The 14,014-nt window shown below is 42.2% G+C and overlaps 1 protein-coding gene across 3 annotated transcripts in view; it reads left to right on the top strand.

Annotated features, from left to right (window-relative positions):
• Positions 1-14,014, top strand: part of ANK3 (ankyrin 3) — a 686,366-nt gene that overhangs the window by 336,850 nt on the left and 335,502 nt on the right. The window contains exon 1 of one of the 3 annotated variants that reach the window (XM_068547492.1): positions 6,165-6,278. The exons of the other annotated variants lie outside the window; for them this stretch is intronic. Within the exon in view, the coding sequence (XP_068403593.1) occupies positions 6,165-6,278 (114 nt within the window). Of the gene's footprint in view, positions 1-6,164; positions 6,279-14,014 lie in introns of those variants that run through there. 3 annotated transcript variants of the gene reach the window in all.

Below are 14,014 nucleotides of genomic sequence, written 5' to 3' on the forward strand. Positions count from 1 at the left end.
AAAGCATAATGACTGACTGCTAAGTGTCTTTTAATACTCGTTTGGAGAAATACCTGCCTTCAGGAAAGTACTTGCTTGCAAGTTGGCTCCTTTTGTTAAGATAAGCTCTTTATATAGACTGTCCCTGTCCAGTAGAAATGTAGTGTGAGCCACACATGTAATTTTAAATTTCAAATCACCACATTTAAAAAGCTTTTTAGGGACTTCCCTGGTGGCGCAGTGGTTAAGAATCCGCCTGCCAATGCAGGGGACATGGGTTTGATCCCTGGTCCGGGAAGATCCCACAGGCTGCGGAGCAACTAAGCCCGTGCACCACAACTATTGAGCCTGTGCCCTAGAGCCCGCATGCCGCAACTACTGAGCCTATGTGCTCCAACTACTGAAGCCCGCGCACCTAGAGCCCGTGCTCCATAACAAGAGAAGCCACCGCAATGAGAAGTCTGCGCACTGCATCGAAGAGTAACCTCTGCTCGCTGCAACTAGAGAAAGCCCGTGCGCAGCAACGAAGACCCAACGCAGCCAAAAATTAGTTAATTATTTTAAAACACCTTTTTAAAAAGTGAAGTTAATTTTAATATATTTTATTTAACTGAACATATCCAAATATTCTCACTTCAGCATGAATCAATATATAAAATTACTACTGAGATATTTTACAGTGCTTTTTTTCATACCGTCTTGAAATCCAGTGTGTATTTTATATCTCAGTGTGGGTCCTGAATTATCATCAGGAATACTTGATCTGTATTTTATTTCATAAAATTGAAAGTTGAAATAGTAGATTCACATATCCAAATTGTTCCAACACTTAAATTTATTCTAGTATCTGAGTTGAGAATGTTTTTAAATTTAAATTTCTTAATTAAATAAAATTTAGAAACTCAGTTCTGTAGTCACACTAGTACTATTTTACTGCCAATCACTAAATATGGCTGGTGGCTACTGTTTTGACCAGCCCAGATTGTAAACTCTTTCCTTTTTTAAAAATTTTATTGAAGTATAGTTGATTTATAACGTTGTGTTAATTTTTGCTATGCAGCATAGTGACTCAGTTATACATATATTCTTTTTCATATTCTTTTCCATTATGGTATATCACAAGATATTGACTATAGTTCCCTGTGCTATACAGTGGGACCTCCTTATTTATCCTGTACACATAATAGTGTAAACTCTTCTTAAATAAACCTTTTCTATATATCTTCCTTTATTTTCAAACACCCACCACCTTCTACCACTTCAGATCGCTGCATGTTGGCGTTCCTGAGTGGGTGTCTTTGTGGTCATCTGGTCCCACTTGCTCCTCCTATAGGACCAGGGGCGCAGAGAGGAAGTGGCTTGTCCAGTACGATTGTCCACAGCTCTCAGTGCCGGCTTTTCGCTCACTCCTCCACCAGGCACTGCCAGCTCCCTCCTTTGGGAGGGACAGAGTCCGGGGGCTGTGCCTGCAGGGGATCTCCCGTGCACAGCCGGGGATCCCCTTCTCTCTGCCGGCCAGTGGACCCCAGGGGAGCCGTCCCCGGCCGCCTACCCCTGCCGCCCATGGGAGGTGGCAGAGGCAGCTGGCAGCTTGGACCAGCTGGCTGGCTCCAGGCTGAGGTCATGCTGGTGAGTTGGACAGACAGCCTGCTCCAGGGACGGAGGGCAGACCGAGTGCGAAGACAGATGGAACCAAGGCCAGAACTCATTTATCCAAAGGTGCTCCTCCTACAAGGAGTGTGGAAAGGACCACCAATCCCTCAGTGTGATTTAGCCACCGCCTTTTTTCTTTTTTCACGTGTCTCATCTGAAAATGAAGAATCGTCTGTGACCATGAGTTAAGCATTTCCTAGGGTGCCTTTTTGTCATTTATAACCTTTGACAGGTTTAGTACTTGTTTTCTTCCTTGTTCCCCACGTTGTTCAGAACCCGCTCAAGATCTCTTGACATCGTCTTTATCTAGGGTGCCAAAATTAATGCAATGACAATGGATCCATTTTTCTTTCTGAAGGAAAAATATTTTGACTCTCTTATGGTGAGGCTGGTCTGCTTCTAAGAAAACTGAAGTGGGTGCAGCACGAAATAGTTCTCAGCCTATCAAAACATGCACTTTCCTCATTATCAAGAGCCGGGGGCAGGGTTGGGATAGCGCAGCCTCCCTGGTGACTGGAAGAATCGCTCTTTTTCATGTTTTTCCTGCTCGCATTTCCCATTCTTCTATATACTCCCCACCCTCCACTTCTCCACGTCACTGTCATATTTTTTTCAAAGTGCACTTTGAAACTATTGGAACTTCAGGATCACCAAGTGACAGTATCACCTCCACAGAAATCAAATGCATTGTTGTTTGTGTGTCAACTCAGCTCAGCCATGTGGAGACACAGTATAAAATGACAACCAAGAGTAGTTTAATTGGCTGAAGAATAGTCAAAGCTATTAATTGGCTGAAGCATAGTCAAAGCTTGTCTTGGAATCCTGGCAAGGTGTTTGCTGGAACTAAGGGGGAAAACAGTCCCCTGGCAGTGGTAAAACGTCTAGTGTATTGATTTGGTTTTATTTTTATTGGCATATTTAGTCACAGTGTTTTGATTCCTGGATTAGAATTTATTTGGGAGGGGTATAACCGTTACTCGAGATGCCAAACTGGAAAGTGATTTTTACTTTTTTGTGCTAGTTTTATGCATGGGCAAGAAGAATGCTCGATGAAACATGTCAGTGCTGGTAAGAAATCAGGAATTATTTTGAACAAGATGATGAGGAAACTTTTAATAGGAGGAATCACTTTTTGATATAACTTCTGTTATCAAAGGTACATGTCCGGGAAAGATCAGGACTCTTTGGTGGTGTGTGCCAGATTTCAAATGTCCAACCATGCTTATCCAACCTGCCTTCTGGAGGGACGTTGTGGGAGCTGAAAAGTTGGGGCTATAGGACCCTATTCCTTCCATTCAGCCAGGCAACTCCACTCTCAGGTTTATTCTCAATGCCTTTCCTGTAGGACTTAGTCAAGGAAAGATTTCTGCAGCTCATAAAAGTTTGAAAGAGCACTCTTTTACTTTATTTCGAAAGGCTGGTTTAGGAATTCTTGTACCTGGGATTTTTATAAAAGCAGAACAATTATTTTTCCCTTGAAAGGAGTGGCCTCAGAACTGTTGTTTGTTAACTTTCTGTAGCTCCAACATTCCATGCATGGGCCACCCCGTCCCATGCAAGTCCTGTTTCTTACACCCTCGTGGCCAATGTCAGGGAGCAGGACAGGAGAAGTTACCCAGTGGACCTTGTGTTACTGTTTCAGGTGGCATGTGCTCTAATGCTGTTTCTGCATCTCCTTCTTGTTGCTGTGAGAGACCTGCCACTCTGCTCAGACATACTCTTGTGCCAGCTGCACAGTTTTACTTTGAAGATTCATACTAATTTACTCATCACCCAGAAGACAACAATCTCTTGAGACTGAAGTGGAAAAGTTTTATAAAACTTCAGCCAAAGAATGAAGTTTTAAAAAGCTCTTTTCTTGTTTGTTTCAGCTATCGTAAGGGCTTGCTCTCTAGAATTATTGACAGAACTGTCAATTCAGTTTGGGAGGAATAAAAGCTAATATTTGTGACAATCTTGGGTAAATGCCTTTGCGTTGAGAATAAGTACACCAGGAGCATGAGAGTTACCTGCCAGGGTGTGTGCTGGGTAGGGAGAAGGTGACTAAGGTTTTAGTAATATTACCATCAAATCTAGGACTCACAGGGCTGCCCTCCTTGGCAGTGATGCTGTTTAAAGTTCGTCTAGTTTAGAAATGGCGGACAAAAGCCCATATTTTCTTTAAGGAAGAAAATCTAAACAAGCTATGTCTTAGAATTTATTTTTGGTGGGTTAATCACTTACCACAAAATCCAATGTAACAAAAAATTCATATTATGGTAGCATAAAAGTTGTGACAGATTCTCAACTTCTGAACATTTTGGGAAAGCAAGGAATTATTCCAGTTGAAAAATACCTGAGCCTGTTTTCCTAATTTCCAGCTATGCTTTTGCTGATAGAGATCAATGGGAAAGTATAGCTTTGCCAGCCTTAGATGGAGAAGGTCAAGGGTGCTTATAAATATATTTTAAAGTATCATTAGTGTCTATAAAGGAAGAAAAAAAAGAAGGTCCTGGAGCCAGTAGGAAATCAGCCAGTTTTTAAGCTGGCTGTCCACTTCAGCTTACTGAAAATAAGGAAAGGAAATTGTACAAATGTTCTTCACAAGTCCAGGATGATTTATATCAGGAGAAAGCATACAAAAGTTTTACTTTTTATTCTTTTCTCCGCCTCGCCTATTACTATTACAATAAAAATTCTTCTGATAAAAAATACTTATTTTTTATTATGAAGATCCAAATAGAGTTTATCACTTTTGGATCTGAGTCACATTTAGTCCCCCACTTTCCTCCCCCTCCCCCTTTTGTCAGATGTTGGTTTTGTAGGCAGTGGAGAACCTTTCCAGAATTCTTCCCTCGTGTAGATAGTTTCTGTGGGAAGGCAAGCGCATGAGCGTCATTGCACGCAGTAGGCCCTTGGGAATGTTGGACCAGAGTGGTTTTCATGTGGTTTGCAGTGAGGCCCGAGAGGCGCATGCAGTCCCCTTGTAGTGGAAGGTCATGGCCATGGTCCTCCTTTCCCTTCCATTTTCTATCACTGCCCAGCGGAAAATAAGACCCCCTACAAGGGAGGAAGAAGGAAGGTCCTTGATCTCCAAATCAGGCATACAGTGAGTAGTCGTTGGCAGGAATTCACACTTGGGGCCCTTAATGAAGCAGGTGGGCAGCAGCTCCAGAGACCCCCCAACCAAATCCTCACACAAAACCCCTGCACTTTGTGCTTCGGTCTCCACACATGTTAACCGTCAGTCCTGCAAAGTCAAATGCGCTGATCTCCAAAGTCAAGGACTTTGAGTGTTAGAAGCACACACACGAAATCTTTGCAATGAAGCATCACCTTTTTTTTTTCCTGCTCATTTTCTTGGTGAATTTAGGTTTTCTCACCAGGACCGAAAAGGTTTTAGGTCCAGTCTGACATTTCAGCCATTTCTCGCTAAAGCTGTGCGGGTACCATGTGTTTGTGCGTGTGAACGATTCCTGACTGAGTACATTTCTTCCAGGGCGTGTGTCCATCCTAGCAGAAGATAGCCCAGCAGGCCTTGAGCACTGCTGCTACTTTACTTCACGTCATGAATATTCAGAGGCTGCAGTCACTGAGGACTCAGGTGGCAAAAATAGTAAGGTGATGGAAGCACACCCTGACATGAACGCCAAGTCCACATTTCAGCGACTCAGAACCCCTGACTGCAGCACAGATTTCCCATTCTCTGACCCTCGGACCTCAGGAGAGGAGAGTCCTGGGGACTCCTCTGAATCAGGCATCTGTTCCATACACCAGCACGCTCACGGCTTGCTGTATGATGTGTTGTAATCAGCATGTTGTTTTTAAAAGACAACGGGCCCTTCTGTGCATTTAGGCTGATAGTTGAGCATAAAGGACACACTGTTGAGATGGGCAATGCATGCATTGTTTTCCCCATCATGCAGTCAGTATCTCCATAGCAAAATCGAGTGTCTTCTGTAAAATCTTATTTTATATATTTTGTCACCATCAGCAGTTACACTGAAGTAGGAACTGTTCCATTCTGTTATGGGTTAAATTCTGCTCTGTGCAGACCTAGTGGTGATGTATAAATTGCAGCCCTGTCTTTTTTTCGAAGGATTCTGAAATAGGTTTTCAGAATTAGTGCTGGATTTTTGCTCCTGCATGTGTGGTGACTCTTGATTTTTTCCCTTCCGAGAAGCCTCCTTTGCAGCATTCCCCCTTCCGAGGAATCACTTAGACACTTCCAGCTGGTGGCAGGGGATACAGCCATGATACAGCTTCCTCTGTCCCAGCTGTCTTTTTCACTACGCTAAATGCATTACGATGGCTGCACCCTCGTGTAAAGGTTCAGGTAGAGGGAGGTGTAGGATGAAGTCTGGAGACCGCCGTTGGGGTTTTTAAGGCTTCAGCTTCCCCAGCATCTTGGCATTTTGAATGTCTTCCTGCTTCGGGTCCAAGGTTTCTCTCCACTGATTGAAATGCTGCTGGAAGCCTGATTAAAGGTGCCTAAAGATATCACCTTCTACCAGGAAGCCCTGCGTGCTTGAGAGGATCCTTTTCAATGCATTATGGCTCATGCAGCCTCACAATTAAAGAAAAACAGGGATTTAGAAATCAATGCTGAAGAAGAGACTGAGAAAAAAAGGAAACACCGCAAACGGTCCCGGGATCGGAAGAAAAAGGTAGCTATGTATGCCAGCGCCTAGATCTTGCCTGGATTCTTTTTGTTTTAATCTCCTCTTGGCGTCTGTTAGAAGCATTCGGGGCTATTTTTACATGCTGTGTAGAGTGTAAATTGGGTGTGTAAGTTGGGTGTGTAAATTGGGAACAGATGATAGAAACCCTATGGTGGACGACCGGTGTAGGACGGGCAAAGGCAAGGGAAGATTTTACCCTGTGTGCGGCTGATTGCAGTGCCCATGCGGAAGGCTTGCACTTCACATGGGCATGGGCATGCTTCCATGACACTGAAAGGAGTTGCAAGGGAGTTAAAAGGAGTTTCTTTCCAGCCTGGTCAAGGTGAAATGCACTGCGGTGACTTAGGGTTGAGGGAGAGGCTGGAGAACCAGCCTTTTTACTTCTTACCGTTCTGTCTCGTGGAAAAGGAGCTTTTGTGCTAGAACTGTGTCACATGTGTGCATTTCTCAGGCAGATCTGTGACCTTAAAGATGTAGCAGAAAAGTCATTTCCTGCTTTGTTTTTTTTTTTGGTTGGTTTGTTTGTTTCTTCTTTCCTTCTGCCTCTCGTTTCTGTAAGGTACTTTTAGGTTGGTTGTGCAATGGAAATAAACTGCTGGAAATAACTTTCTTTTGTTAAATACAGCTAAAACCAGAGAGGTTGGTCTTTCTCTTCTGGCTGAGAGTGATTATCCTGAATGCAGGAATTCCCGTGACATGGCAGGGGCTTGCAGCCTTCAACACTGATTGCTTTAGATCAAAGCATGGGCATTGATCCTCCCCTATTGATGTTCTAATGCAAGGGAGCAAATAGGAGGACCATTCTAGGTCAGTTGTGTTTTATTACAGCCTGAGAGTACTTACTGTTTGGTGGCTGTGCCCTTAAATATGACTCCTAGAAAGCGACCGGGGGAGTGAGGCCCCAAAGCACTTTTCTTCCTTGACAATTAATAAAAATTGACTAAAACTCTGTGATCTGAATATGGAAGTCAGGTCATAAAACATTTTTATGTCTCTTTGTGAGAGTTCCCAAAGGAAAGATTATCTTAATTTGCTTTGAGCAGTGATGCCTGTGCTTTGCAAGTGACATGCAGATTTCATCCGCCACATGCACTTTTTTTTCAGGAGTGAGCATGAATATTTTCGGTGCCTTTGCCATTTTCTTCCAAGTGAGGATCTAGAGAAGAAGCCTCTCTGCCTTTTGTTACCTGGCAGACTTTCTGAGACTGAGTTTGGAGGGCTGCAGTGGTTCTGCTGCAAGATGTTAAATATAGATGGTTCCTGCTTCAGGATTCTTGTAAATAAACTTCTTGAACGTATTTTCATGGAAGTACAAGCTTAAGTTAGGAAATTCTCCGCAAGTGTATTTCAAAGCCTCGCACAGCAGAGCTGTTGTGAGATTGCCATGGTTTGCTAGGTTCTGGTCTAATTTTACTGAAGTTAGGTTTGTCTGTGGGTTGGTCACTGTAGTTTTGAGCCCTCTCTGCACATCTCCCCCCCCCCCGCCCCAACTCCATGGTAAACTAGCTTCTGAGAAACACGAGGACAGGAACATAAATCTGTATAAAGATACAGTTTCATCATGAATGTCGATACTGTACTAAAGAGTTATTAGCCAAGCCAGGCTTATGGACAGAAGTTTCCTGTGGGAGCAATGATAGGTCCAGTGCTTGTGCCTCGTCCCCTATTTGACTTGGAAGCAAAAGAGGGAAGGGGTGAGGCAAAGGGAGTTTCTGGGGTCACTGAGCTGAAGCAAATGCTTTGTGGACCAAAATGCTTTGTTATGAGTACAACAGAGTCTGTCCAATGTAAATCTCTTAGCAACCAGAAGGGAACATGGAGAAATATCAATATCGCTATTGTCAATGTGCAGGCAGATTTAAATGTTTTGTTCTCGGGGCACTCACAGAGGAGATCCAGAAAGGGGCTCGTGGATAACGCTTTCATTGCTGTTGTGCTTGTTAATTCATACCACAATATAGTGTGTATATTCCCTATCAAAGGTACCTGTATTACAGAAGCTTTAATATTCATAGTCAAATGATCGCATGGACTACTTCTAATTTGCAAAGTTAAGATTAAATGACTTTGAAGACACGATCTAGATCGCCTTCCAGTGACATAGCATATGTAACACTTACTCTCTGCAAAGTGAATTGTTTCAACTTTGAGTTTCTTTTTCCTACCTTTTCCTAAAATCCTAATTCAGGCTTCTGGGCTACTTTGTTCCATGTTGTCAGCCCCATGTCAATTGGAAAAGCTGCTTTTAAATATGTTGTGGGTTGCTATGGGAATCACCGCTCTTGCTCATATGCAGAAATAGCCTCTAGGATCTTCTAATTACATAAAGGAATAGTGGGCACTCTCATAAAATCACCAAACACAAAAGAAAAGCTTAAAAGAGTATCTAGTTTATAAAATAAGGAATTTGACTCATGGTACCCCTGCAATTCAGGTTTGAGGAAGCCGAAGATGAACCTTTCTTGATTATTTCTCTCACACAGAATCATACAGTATGGGACGTTACTAAGCATTATAATCGAATCATAATACACGTGTCAAATGAACATAGGATTCAGGTTTCATCAGTTTTTTTAAACCCAGTGAGTTGCACATTTGGATATTTTGAATATTGATAACCATGAATAAGTGAATAGCTGTCAAAAAGTAGGAAACGTCTAGGAATTTATAATTAGTTGAATTTTAATAATGATATATTTTCTTCTTGGCACCACAACTTTCGTGTCAAGAAAAAAGAAAATCTTCCTGTTTGTTAAAAGGAAATTCGTCTAGATAGATGAACCCTTAATCATTTTATCATCAAGTTTTCTGACTTTAAGCAAAAAAAAAAAGTTTCAATGAGTATCTAGTGTAAAAGTTCCTTACCCACACTTCCCATTGCTCTCCCCTGCTATATTTTCCCCTTCATTCTCCTTCTCTCCTGATGGGCTTAGTTTGGCAGCAAGTGGGAGGCATGACAAAGGTAGACAGCACGTTTGGGTGGGTCTGTATTGGATCCATGCCCTCACTAAGCAACTTGCAGGGAGGAACTCTGTATCTCCTGCACCCAGCAGGTCCCTGGCCCACAGGTGGTGGTCTGTAGGGGGTCCAAGCCACCATGAACCCACAAGGGTTAGAATCACAAACGCTCTTCAGCCCCATACTTCCTTGTTGCTCTTGGCTTCTGGTGCCATATTACCTACATGGTTTGCCGTCTCTCCACATAAGCTATGAAATACATTTCAATTTGAGGAGTATTAGGAGAATTGACCTTTATTTATTCAATATTTTTAATGTATGTTTGTATGTACTTAATACGTCCTGTCAAAAAAAAAAAAAAAGCAACAACTTTGAGGTGACCCATGAAAATTTATACTAAGAAAAGGAAACATTTATGGAATTCCCTTCTCTCTATATATGACTGACACAGGAATATACTAGGATAAAGTGGCAATTAATTTTATGATTAATATCCTTTCTGATTATTGGTGTCAAACTCATACAGCTATTCAGTGGCAAAGCAGGAGTGACTATTCACTGCTTCATTTTTGCATTCATGCATGCATTCAGTAAATATTTACTGAGTGATTTCTGGCATCAGGTATTGCATTCCCCATTGGAGACAAAGCTAAACAAGGCAGACTGGCCACTGTACGGTAGCTCCCTGCAGAGGAGGGAGGAAGAGAAGAGCACCATGAAACCCCCTACAAATAAGGAGCCACAGCAAGACCCCCAGTTCAACTCGAATGGGCTCACAGAAGGTTCTCAGCATAGCTGAACCTTGGAGGAGGAGTGAGTGAGATAGCCAAGGAGAAGGACAGGAATCCCAGGCCCACAGTTGTTCAAGTATGAGAGAACATTCAGGTGGGTGAGAAACAAACAGTATTTTGGAGAAAAGGGGACATGAGTATATGGCAGGAAAAATGGCTGGAAAAGTAGTCAGGGGCCAGATCACGAAAGTCTTTGTATGCCATCTTATGGGATTGGAAATTAACCTGCTCAAAGGAGAGAGGGACTTAAATCACCTTTGGTGGTGATGGTAGGGAGAGGAGACCGAAGAATTTTCTGAGTTTAGAACCATCCCTCAAGCATCAGTGTTGTAGACAGCAGCTGGGAGAGCCGTCAGGAAGCACCGATGGTGATGCAGGCATGAGAGATGCTGAGGGTCTGAACCAGGGCAGAGACGATGCCAATGGAGAAGCGGGTGTTGCATACGAGAGATATTTAGAGGAAGACTCAGTAGAACTTGGCAGTGGGTTGTGTGTAGGATGTGAGAGGGAGAGATCGGATTCTAGGGTAACTGCCAAGTTTCTGGCTTGAAGCGGAAGGCGAAGAATTAAATTTCCCAGATTCATTTCTTTTCTCCCAGGACATTTCTTGACCTCTTAAAAAATGCACCAGGTAGGGTGTTAAATTGCTTTTTTAGGTGGAGGCTCATTTAATCTTCACAACAACCCTGCGAAGAAAGTATTTCTATTATCCCCATTTTACAGATGAGAAAACTGAGGCATGAGCCTTTAAGCTGTTCCCTCAAAGTCTCCACACTAATTCATGATAGAACTGAGATTGCAGTTTGGGTAGCCTAACTCTCTAGCTTGTGTTCTTAACTACTACACTATACAGTGTATGTAGTTAATATTTTCACAGCTACACATTCAAAGTGGGCTTGAGTCAGAGAATCTTCTAAAAGATAAGCTATTTTCTAAACATCTGGAACCTTGAATAACAGGCTTTGTATCTCTAAGTAATCCAGTATCATAGTGAGTCTCTTTTTCTTACCCTCTGAAATAGATTTTAATGTTTTACCTTAGGAATTTCTTTTTTTTAATTTTGAAAAATAAAGTGAAAAATTACCAACAGCAGGATATCAAATCCTCAAAGACATGTTGCTATAATAACACAACAGTGTCTTAGGTGCTTGCTGTATACCAGGCAGTGTGCAAAGTGAGTCCCATGGATTATCCTATTTTTTTCTCACAACTTTTCTATGAGGCAGGCATTATTTTCATCCGCATTTTTCATAGCTAAAACCAAGGCTAAAAGAGACTAAATAACTTGCCTGAGGTCATATGGCTAGTAACTGGAGGACCTAGACTTAAACTTGGGTCATAGGACTTTGGAATCTGTCAGTCTGGGTTTATTGTAATGAAACTCTCTCCGTCTCTTTAAGAGTTAAAGCAACTGAAGGATTTGAGAACAGTTTTCGGGAGACCTGAACTATTGAGTGTGATCTCTTGCCACAGAAGCTCGGTGCTTCCTGACATTTTACAGGCTCTCCCATGCCTGGTTACCTAGGTACCTGTGGCACCCATGATGTGAGATGCCAGGCAGGGTGAGGCATTTACTGCAGCACCTGGACTTTGGGGAAGAGGATTGTATGGACCTTTCTGGGACAAAGGGAACCTAGTCTGTTTCCTGCTTTGCTAAGTCCATAGACTCCAGACATCTAGGGAGCCCGGTTTCTCTCTCAACATACTTGACACTCTGCACTGTAATTATGTGTTTACATGTGTGTCCTACCCGGGAAACTATGAGCTCCTTGAGGGCAGAGGTGGTATCATACTCACCTACTACCAAACTGAGGCTTGCAGAGTAGGTGGTTCAGTGAGAGGGTGGGGGGAAGGGAAGGGAGGGAGGGAGAAAGGTGGCTGGGTGGCTGGCAGGATGGATGGGTGGAGGAGAGGCAGTAAGTCTCATGCTTCGGAACAGGGACTGTAGAGTCAGACTGAGTTCAGGTGCTGGTGCTACCACTTAGCCGCTGTGTTCTTGGGGGATTTATTTAACCTTTCGATGCCTTAGTCTCTTCACCTGCAAAATGAAAACAATAATAGTATGTACTCAGCCACAGGGTTGTAATAAGATGTCAGTGAATTAGTATTGGAACAGTGCTTGGCACAAGGTAAGAGTCATAGAGTGGTAGTTGTTGTGTCTGTTCATAATGAAGAGACACATAAACAGAAGAATGAATGGACTGTTTCCAACCTGAGGCTTCAAGAAGGATTGTGCCAGCAAGTCAACTCACTGAAGCGGGGCAGGTAAGCTCCCTATAGGAGCACATCCGGCTGCTGCCCTGTCTTCACTCTTCCCCATTTGGAAAAGGATGGATGGAAGAAGGCTTAGCTCACTCATAGGAAAGGCTGTAAACCTTTGTCCTTTGGTGTGCCGGAGATTTAGGCGTCGGGAGGCAGTTCAGTAAGACTTGTCAGCCGATTGGTTCTCTGTACTCTGTTACTATCATGGTACATTTTTTTTCCTCAGTAAAGTCATCTGTTCGTTAAAAAAAAACAAAAAAACTTAATGTTATTAGATTAGAGCCAAAATAACTCATACCTTTATACTGAACATAGATCAGGAATGATTTTATAGCAGTGTATCGTAATGTGATTAATTATGGCTTCAAAATTATTGCTTATAACCTAGTACTACAAAATAAATGTATATAATACTCCTCCCCAATAAAGCCAAAAACTTAAAACACTGTCTTGCTCTTGATCAATTACCTTTATAACCAGTACAGGATCATGTTAGGGATAAATTCTACATTTATTAATGTCCAAATATGTTATTTTAAAGTTCTTTTTGTTAGTTTTGTCGCCAACATACTGCAGCAATTGGACTGTTTCTTCCTCACTCTCCAGGCCCTTGATCTTTTCTGTCTTTTAATTTTCCTTTGGCATGATGGTATATTATTGTGTGTATATGTGTGTTTTATTGAATTTCAGTATGGAAAAGTGTTACCTTTTCATACGTATGCTTGAGGAAAATGAGGATTTGGCAGAGTTTTAAGTTCTTTACAGTTATAAGAAAAGTTTGCATTAATCATATCACATTTTACCTGCATCCGTTCATTTAATACAAATGTATTGTGCACCTCCATTGTGCCTGTCACTGTACAGAGAACTGGCAAGATAAAGGATGGAAGCTGTAGGTCCATCTACTTGCTGTCTTTGGGATTCTGCTTGTATTACTCTACACAGGTTGGGGTGAAGACCTGAATTAGAAAATGAGTATTTTTTAGTGGGCCTCCAATGTGCTGAGTGCCTTTTGCATTCCTCATCTTATTTGAATTTATGTCAACACTATTCCATAATGTTATCCACATGTACAGAGGTATTAGCCTAAGCTTAAGTTTGTTATGTAACTTGCCTCAGTTACAGAAATAGCTGGGCTTAAGGCCAAGGTCTCTGTGGTTGTAAGTTCCTTGCTTCAGCTATCGGAACGTCTACAGAAGAGATTTTTTTAAGGGAGGTTCTTATTAATAGACATCTATGGTGAATTCTTACTTACTTATTTATTTATTTATTTATTTATTTATTTATTTATTTATTTATTTATTTATTTATTTATTTATTTATTTATTTATTTATTTATTTTTGGCTGTGTTGGGTCTTCGTTTCTGTGCAAGGGCTTTCTCCAGTTGCGGCAAGCGGGGGCCACTCTTCATCGCGGTGCGCGGGCCTCTCACTGTCGCGGCCCCTCTTGTTGTGGAGCACAGGCTTCAGACGCGCAGGCTCAGTAGTTGTGCCTCACGGGCCTAGTTGCTCCGCGGCATGTGGGATCTTCCCAGACCAGGGCTCGAACCCGTGTCCCCTGCCTTAGCAGGCAGATTCTCAGCCACTGCGCCACCAGGGAAGCCCCTATGGTGAATTCTTATGTCAAGAGAAGAGTTATCACCTTTGAAATGTTAAAAGTTAAGTTATTTAGTAATTGGGATTTTTATAAATTAATCATTTAAATTTAAC

The sequence above is a fragment of the Eschrichtius robustus genome, chromosome 7 (assembly GCF_028021215.1).
Source record: "Eschrichtius robustus isolate mEscRob2 chromosome 7, mEscRob2.pri, whole genome shotgun sequence".
Lineage (NCBI taxonomy): Eukaryota > Metazoa > Chordata > Mammalia > Artiodactyla > Eschrichtiidae > Eschrichtius > Eschrichtius robustus.